At 43.5% G+C, this 8,704-nt stretch overlaps 1 protein-coding gene across 1 annotated transcript in view; it reads right to left on the bottom strand.

Moving 5' to 3' along the window:
- LOC132449785 (elongation of very long chain fatty acids protein 4-like) overlaps positions 1-4,402 on the bottom strand; it is an 8,697-nt gene extending 4,295 nt beyond the window's left edge. The window contains exons 1-3 of the mRNA XM_060041602.1: positions 4,120-4,402; positions 1,951-2,027; positions 1,397-1,584 (exon numbers count right to left, since the gene is read on the bottom strand). Of these exons, the coding sequence (XP_059897585.1) occupies positions 1,397-1,584; positions 1,951-2,017 (255 nt within the window). The 5' untranslated portion in view covers positions 2,018-2,027; positions 4,120-4,402. The remainder of the gene's footprint in view (positions 1-1,396; positions 1,585-1,950; positions 2,028-4,119) is intronic.
- Positions 4,403-8,704: the final 4,302 nt, after the last annotated feature.

Raw genomic sequence — 8,704 nt, 5'->3', positions numbered from 1 at the left:
GGAAATGGGGCTGCACAGTATACGTTTACTGGAAAATTGTCAATCAAAAAACGAGTGTGGTCTGGGGCGAAATGAGTCTGGACATGACACCCATGAGGATTCTGTACATTGTAATGGAAATGTCCTTGAGACATGTTGTTCGCAAGACACTAAGCCACTGTGACCCCTTAGTTACTGTATCTATAGGGTTAGATACAGTACAATTTCACTGTTTATACCGTGCTTATCGCCCCTGAGGGGAACTGAGACGGCCTTAGCGGACTCAAAACGCAGCAATACCACAAAGTACTGTCATGTCACGCAGAGTTTGTCAATTCTGTCGAGCATTTTCATGTCAAGTTAAAATCACTCATGTCTTGTCGTTCACTTCCTGTTTTATTTTGTAGTTCCCTTTTCCCTCTCGTTTCAGGCACTTGACTTCCTCCACTGTGATTGCCTACCCGGTTCCTGATTAGTCTCACCTGTGTTCCCCTCCCTCATGTATAAATAGCCCTTGTTTCCCTTTGTCTAATGTCAGTTTGTCTTGCGTCCCCCTGGGTGTTGTCAAGCCTCAGTATTTGCTCGTTTTTGTGCCCAGATACTTGCAGATACTACTGCATTTAATTGTGTTTTTGTATCCTCCTTAGCGAGTACCTTTTGTTATAGTTTTGTATTCCTCCATGAGAGCGTTTTTGTTACCATTTTCTAGCAAAGTGTTTTTAGTTTAAACATACTGCCGAGTTTTGCTTCTGAGTCCCTGTCCCGGAGTCAAGGCGCGTCAAGTACCTCCTGAGACTGCCGTAAGGAGTTGTGGCATCCCTGTCTGCAGCGGTGCCCTCAAGGAAGTTTCCCTAGTTTAACACTGGAGTGTGCCTACTGTTCGGGGCTCACTACAGCACTTCCACTTTTCTGTGTTTGTCATGTTGTGTAGCCACTCTGCAGAGACTATATTTATTTTTAACCCTATATTGTAATCATCTTTTTGAGTTTATTCTGAGTTGCGTTGACAATACAGTTCACCCATGCCCAGAGAAATCTTGCAACGCTTACATTTTACAGTAGATTACTGAAAGCCTTAGTTGAGTATTGTGAGATTCTAACGTGCTTAATTTAATAGAAGATAGATTGATTAAAAATAAAAAAATTCAATAAATTGAAGTCAAGATGTTGCTTTATTCATCCACTTGATTGACAGATTATGTTCTGTAGTCAATCAAAAGAAGAACAAGGTCAGATTAGGTTATTAAATTTAAATATTTTTGGGTTTTAGGAGAGCAAAAGCCTCATGCTAACGGGCTTGTATCTCTTTGAATAACGTAAGGCTACAGCCATATTAGGAAATCAACGACAACTTGAATATCTCAATGGTCTCACGAGGCTAGTAGTTAAGCGCCCCTTACTGTGACAAACGCCATACCTCTTTGGCGATATAGAAGTTGAGGACCACCATGCTGAAGTTGTAGACTATAAGGGTCTTCCTAAGGACGAATGGCTGCCGGTCCTGCATGTATCTAGGTCCCGCCCACAGGAAGAGCAGGTACAGGCAGCTGATGGCCAGCGTCGGGAGGGGCGATGACATCATGGGCCATTTTTCGACCCTTTTGTCTGCGGGGAGAGAGGGGGGTTACAGTGTGTCAACATCAAAATGGGTCCCGTTTGAAGAAAGGGCTATGAGGAATCCCTGTTGTTGTTTTATAGGCTATAACGTACAATGTTATAAGCCGACCACAATGCTAGGTGCTGAAACATATGTTCAAGGCGATTAATAATACTGAAGACGTGTGACTCCTCATTGCAAGGCAATACAAAAGTAGAAGGTAGCGTTGGAAAAACTAGGCCAGCCAAGTTCGGTTTACAGGGAATCAAATATGACGATAGGTTACATGATGATCGTTTTTTACAACTAAAGTGAACCTGCTATACATCTATGACTATAGCATACACACCTTCTTGTATGACTTGTATGTTTACCTGATATAGTAAGGCTCCATTTGTAGAATTCTACAGAGTCATTCACAAAATGTGCTGCAACTTCCATCTTGATTACACTGCAGAGAAAAATAAAGAATGAAAGAGATAGAGAGAAAGAAAGAGCAAGAGAGAAAGAAAGAGAGAATGAAAGAGAAAGAGAGAAAGAGGGGGTTAGAGTCAATCATCAAAAGATCTTGAGGGTCTCCGGATAGTGTGTTTGTGTGTGTGTGTGTGTGTGTGTGTGTGTGTGTGTGTGTGTGTGTGTGTGTGTGTGTGTGTGTGTGTGTGTGTGTGTGCATGTGCGTGTGTGTGTGTGTGTGTGTGTGTGTGTGTGTGTGTGTATGTCTGTGTGTCTGTAATATGTGTCTGTGTCCACTAACATTGAGTCCTACTATGCAATCACCGCTCGCTCTCCTACTCTAAAAACGGTGGCAGTGTGGGCAAGTGTGGGTCATCATCATTAAAGGGGGAGTATAATTAGCCTCCTGAGGTTACTCCCAGATCTCCTGTTTCTTGTACGCTTTCATCTCATCGCCACTGCCTACAACCTGCGACTATAGCAGAGATGGATGGCAACGTTGAACCGCACACATCTTGCAAAATAGGTTCCTGTTGATCCTGGTCACTGACAGTCGCAGTCGCACGGGTTAATGCACGGCATGTGATACACATTAGGGGAGGAATGGTGATATTGAGTAATGACATTAGTCCCTCTGTAATTACAACCGACATTATCAAGTGAAAGCAGAGAGAGCAAGAGAGAGCAGGAGAGAGCAAGGGGGATGGGGAGGGAGAGAGAGAGAGCGAGAGAGAGGGAGCGAGAGAGAGAGAGGGAGCGAGAGAGAGAGAGAGAGAGAGAGAGAGGATGGACGGAGGGAGAGAGTAAGAGAGGGGTGGATGGATGGAGAGAAGGGGAGAAAGAGAAGGGTGGAGGGAGAGAGAGAGGGTGAATCGAGGGAGAGAGGGGGAGAGAGAGAGAGAGAGAGAGAGAGAGAGAGAGAGAAAGGTGGTTAGATAAAGGGAGCCTCTGTGAGAGGCTTAAAGGACTAAATTGGCCTGATCAGTCCCTGTGTGTATCAATCTATTATTAATTCAGTACAAACATCTCAGTTCTTCGCTCAATTATTGATGGTGTTTTTGTAGCTCGTCCACCAGACTCACGTCACTCATCAAACTTTTCTAACATAGCTTTGGAGTGAGCACTGAAATTCTTTTCAAGAACTTAAAACAACACCCCCTCTCTCCCTCTCCCTCTCTGAACCTCCCCCCCCCCCCCCCCCCCCCACACACACACACACACACACACACACACACACACACACACACACACACACACACACAGGCGCTCGGACATCCGGCATGTAGAATGTGTTCCGATTTGTTTCCTGTACCTAGGGTGAAAAAGATATAGACAGCGTGGAGGGGTGAACCGCTCACTGTATAACGGTTTGCCCACGGGCGCCCCACTGGAAACATGCGCGAACACACAAAGAGCTGGTACCGTATGCGTCAGCAGGTTTCGCGCGAAGCGGTCAAAAGAGGCTTAAACTCAATTCAATGTACAAGCTTAGGTCTAAGTAGGCTGCAAATGTGGCGCGACCCGAACTCGCAATGCGCAGCGCTACATCCAATATGATAAATATCGCACATATTCGGTATGGCCTAGTCTGTGCTCGGAAAACCATGCAGCCATGGTCAGGGGAAAAACTGTCAATAATTAATGCAAAACTAGAGAACACACTGAAATATAAACACAATATAAGACTATTTAATCTTCACTTAGGCTAAGGCAAGGATCCACAGAAAAATACGAGAAAAAAAAAACCGCGTTCGCTCTCAGAAAAGGGGAGCGCGGCGGTGAGTGTATGTGCGCGTCGCCATCAGACCCTAAAGGGAGAGGATGAGGACGGAAACTTGTTCTATCGACAGTTAGGAAATACAAACATAAACAGCAGGCTAGGTTTGGATGTAATCTTAAGATGTAATAGTTATTAGAACAGGCCTATATGTTATTTGGCAGAACTGAAAAGGACACGGGGCACCGATTACACCCAGAGGATCAGCTACACGTGAATCCACCCCCAACAGATGAATGAGAAGAGCCTCCGGTGAACATTAAACCTCACACACAATTCAATTAAACTTTGATGGAAAAAGGCGTGTACGTACCTCCGCGCTACTCAAAAGCCTGTAATGACATCCGGTGCAATATGATTCCCACTGTTCAGTCACCGTGTTCAGTCAACTTTTGTATAATATCTCTAAAAATAGATTATGTCATACACCACAGCATGTAGCCTGCAAGCAGACATCAAATGCTGATTTTGGCAAAACAACTCTGCAAGGCAAGAAGAATTACATCTATGTTAAGATATTGCATATGGTCCTGGCCGGCCAAACAAGAACATCATCTCCAGCCACCTCCTAGATACCGTAAAGCCATGTGGCTTTGCGCATGCGCATATGGCACCCTTGCCTTCGTTTCCACCCAGGCAGATCCGCAAGCTGATCGCTTTGTCTGACTGATATCATGTACAGTACATGATATCAGTGTACTTCATCTGTATGAAACCCTCTTAGCGACTACATTGTTATGTCTCAAGAGTTAAATGTTAAGTGTGTGTAATTGTGTGTGTGTGTGTGTGTGTGTGTGTGTGTGTGTGTGTGTGTGTGTGTGTGTGTGTGTGTGTGTGTGTGTGTGTGTGTGTGTGTGTCCGTGTACGCGTGTGTGCATGTGTCCGTGTGTGCGTGTGTGCGTGTGTGCGTGTGTGTGTGTGTGTGTGTGTGTGTGTGTGTGTGTGTGTGTGTGTGTGTGTGTGTGTGTGTGTGTGTGTGTGTGTGTGTGTGCGTTGCCTATCAGTGATTGTGTGAATTTGGATACAAATAGGTTTTATTGTCAATGGCGATTTCTCCTCCTACATATATAGTCAACTATTTTCTTAATAGTCCTGTAAATGGAAAAACGTAGATAATTTGTGTTAATGGAGAGCAGCAGATGGTCGCAGTGTATGGAGTTTCTCACTAGATGGCGCTGTTGTCCTGTTAAGGGGTATATGACCTACTTGGACTGCACTGCTTTGCAAACCACCTGTTCTGCTTTCTCAGACGGCCTTTTGACATAAATAATATAACTTGTATTCATTATCCCTTTACCACATTTAAATAATCATTATTAAGAAATGCTATTTACAAAATAAAACATAAAATAAATTGTTATTTATTTGAAGGTTGATAAGAGGCAGCAGAGAGAGAGGTTATGTTTCCCGAAGCTCCGCTAGGCATTGGAAAAAACTACTTAATTCATCGTTCAGATCTACTTTATTTTATTTTATTTCATGATCATAATACATAACAATATATAGTTTGTTTCCGTCGTCCTCCATCGCTCGATTCAACAATACATTTTGGTGTCTTTATTTGAAACGAGACTAGCAGCATTAGAAAATGCAAGGGACTCCTCCAGGATACAGTGCAGACAAAAAAGGGTTCAGCCGTAGACACACTGCTAACCTCACAAATCTCATACCTATTGCCTCTAAAATCAAAAACCTTAAAGCCTATCAACAACACCATCAGGATGGGTCTACTTAATGTTAGGTCTCTTAATAACAAATCATTTTTAGTTAATGATTTTGCAACCGTTCTGATAGAGACAGCCCCTCCCAACTACACGTTTTTTGATGCATGTAGATCTGGATAAACAATGTCGTCAGCATAGCAGTGATAGGAAAAGCCGTGTGATGTAATAACAGAGCCCAGAGATCTGGTATAGAGGGAGAACAGAAGAGGCCCCAGTACAGAGCCTTGAGGGACACCAGTTTTAAACGTGCAGGGTTTGGACAAGGAGCCATTCCATGTCACTTCATAGGTGCGGTTCATCAAATCTACCCTTCATAAGTAAAATCATTGAGAAAGTTGTCCTCCAGCAACTTCGACCCCTGCACAGCACTGAGACCGCCCTTATTAAAGTTGTAAATGACATCCGTCTTAACACAGACTCTAGCAAAACCTCAATACTAATGCTACTAGACCTCAGTGCTGGGTGGGGCTTTCAGGCACAGTCTTAAATTGGATCAGGTCCTACCTACAAAATAGGAAATACTTTGTTTCGAGTCCCACAAGGTTCGATCTTAGGACCCTCTTCATTCAACATCTGCATGCTCCCACTAGGGCAAATCATGCAAAATAACAATATTGACCATCATTGCTATGCTGATGACACGCAAATCTATGTATCGCTATCACCAAATGACTATCGGGCCATAGATCTGCTGTGCCAGTGTATTGAGCAAGTGAAAGACTGGATGTGCCGAAATTTCCTTCAACTAAATGAGGACAAAACAGAGATAATTGTATTTGGTGCTAAAACGGAAAGGCTTAAAGTAACCCAACACATTCAATCTCTGTCCCTGAAAACCTCAATCAAAGGCAGAAATCTACGGGTTATCTATGGATTCTGATTTACATTTCGACAGTCACATCCAATCAGTTGGAAAATCTGCATATTATCACCTTAAAAATGTAGCAAGACTTAGAGGGCTCATGTCCACCGAAGACTTACAAAAACGTATACATGCCTTTATCACTAGTAAGCTTGATTACTGCAATGGTCTCCTTACAGGTCTCCCAAAACAAACTCTAAGGAAGCTTCAGCTTGTTCAAAATGCTGCTGCTAGAGTTCTAACAAAGACCAAAAAATCTGAACGCATTACACCAATTCTTAAATCGTTACATTGGCTTCCTGTAGGTCAGAGAATTGATTTTAAAATCATGTTGCTAACCTATAAATCCCTACATGGTTTAGGCCCAAAATATTTAACTGATATGCTTCCACTACATAAGCCTTCTAGAACAATAAGATCTTCTGAGACCAATCTGTTAATTATCCCCAGAGTAAACACGAAACATGGAAAAGCAGGAATTAGTTACTATGCAACAAATAGCTGGAATAAACTCCCTGAGGATTTAAGGGTTTACCCAACTCTGAGCACCTTTAAAACAAGATTGAAGACCTTTATGTTTGCTTTAGCTTTCTTAAATACATTGCATTTTTACATTTTCTTCTTTTTCGAATTTCCCTTTATTTTCTATTTTTACCAGAAAGATACATGATCTGATACCAGAGAGAAAGGATAAAAGTTTGAGACCCAAGTTCTGTCTGGGTTAGAGTCCTAGAATCTGGGTTGGAGTCCCAGAGAAAGGACCGAGTTCCTTTAGGTCGGGTTGGAGTCCCAGAGAAAGACCTGAGTTCTGTCTGGGTTAGAGTCCCGACGTCTGTCTGGGTTGGAGTCCCAGTATAAGGCCTTTGGTTCGTAGCTAGAGTCCCGACGTGTGTCTGGGTTAGAGTCCTAGAATCTGGGTTAGAGTCTTAGAATAGAGTCTTAGCCTAGAATAGAAATTGACTAGAATCCGGGTTGGAGTCCCAGAGAAAGTACGAAGTTCATTTAGGTCGGGTTGGAGTCCCGACGTGGGTACCAGAGAGACTGTTGATCTGATCTTAAATACGTTGCACTTTCTATTTTACTCATTTCTTTGCATATGTTTTCTTTTACTTATCTATTATTTTATTTTATTGTATTGCAATGTTTAGATGTGAAGCACTTTGAGTCTGCCTTGTGTATGAAAAGTGCTATATCAATAAAGTTGCCTTGTGTGTGTGTGTGTGTGTGTGTGGCCCACAATATCTGTCTGACTCCAAAATTCTGGCTACATTGTACACATCTTTTTTTTTTACCAAATTATGCGAATTTGTAGCAGCATACTTTTGACCAAGATATCAGATTTAGTTTTTGCCAGTTACAATGAATTTGACTGACATTACATTGGCCGTTGAAGTTGTTTTGGTTTCGAGGCAATTATGGTGATCCCATTCCCTTTCTGGTCTGCTGCGATTGGCATGAAACCCATAAATAAGAATGGGTTTTGGAAGGAAACACTGGGAACCGGATCATTTAGCAAAGGAGAGAGAGCATGAGAGACAGAATAAGGTAGAGGGGGAGATGATGAGAGCTAGAGAGAGAGGAAGAAGGAGAAATGATGAGAACGAGAGAGAGAGAGAGATAGAGAGAGAGAGAGAGAGAGAGAGAGAGAGAGAGAGAGAGGGGGAGAGAGAGAGAGAGAGAGAGAGAGAGAGAGAGAGAGAGAGGAAGATAGCTCATATAAGAGAAGATGAGCGAGAGAGTCAGAGAGACAGAATGCTCATGCAGCCACAGTCCTGTGGCTGCAGTCCTCTGCGAGATGAAGCAATGTCGTGTTTTGTTCGAGAAAGAAAAGAAGAAAGGAAAGACACGCTTGAGGACCCACCACTGGAAGGTCCAACTCTGGAAGTGCTGCTCTGAGTGTGAAACCCGTCCTGAGAGCCATTCAACATGTTGACTGAGTTCGAGTGCCTCCCTCTAAACAACACTCACAGCTGCGGGGAAAACAGAGCGTGTCTACCATGTAGAAAGAAGAAGTCGACGGAGAAAGAGAAGAAAAAAACGTTGTAAAAGCTGTCTGAATTTGCAGATTGCCGCTTGGATTTTTTTTGTTTTAAAGCGCAGGTTTCGTCTTGGGATGGAATGCTCTTCCAAGGGCAGCACCTGGTATATTCAAATAAAAGGAGGGAGAAATCCCCCCCCCCTCCCCCCCCCTCCCCCGGTCTCCAGGCATCCCCGCTGACGTTTACAGAGCACACCTCCAGACCGGGGCCTGCTTGAGCCTGGGCCGGGAGGCCAGGTCCAACTGGAGGCTCCTTCACCCTCCAGGGTCAAGG

The sequence above is a fragment of the Gadus macrocephalus genome, chromosome 21, assembly GCF_031168955.1.
Source record: "Gadus macrocephalus chromosome 21, ASM3116895v1".
NCBI lineage: Eukaryota > Metazoa > Chordata > Actinopteri > Gadiformes > Gadidae > Gadus > Gadus macrocephalus.
The sequence above is the reverse complement of the archived record's forward strand: the minus strand, read 5'-3'. Positions and strand labels throughout refer to the sequence as shown.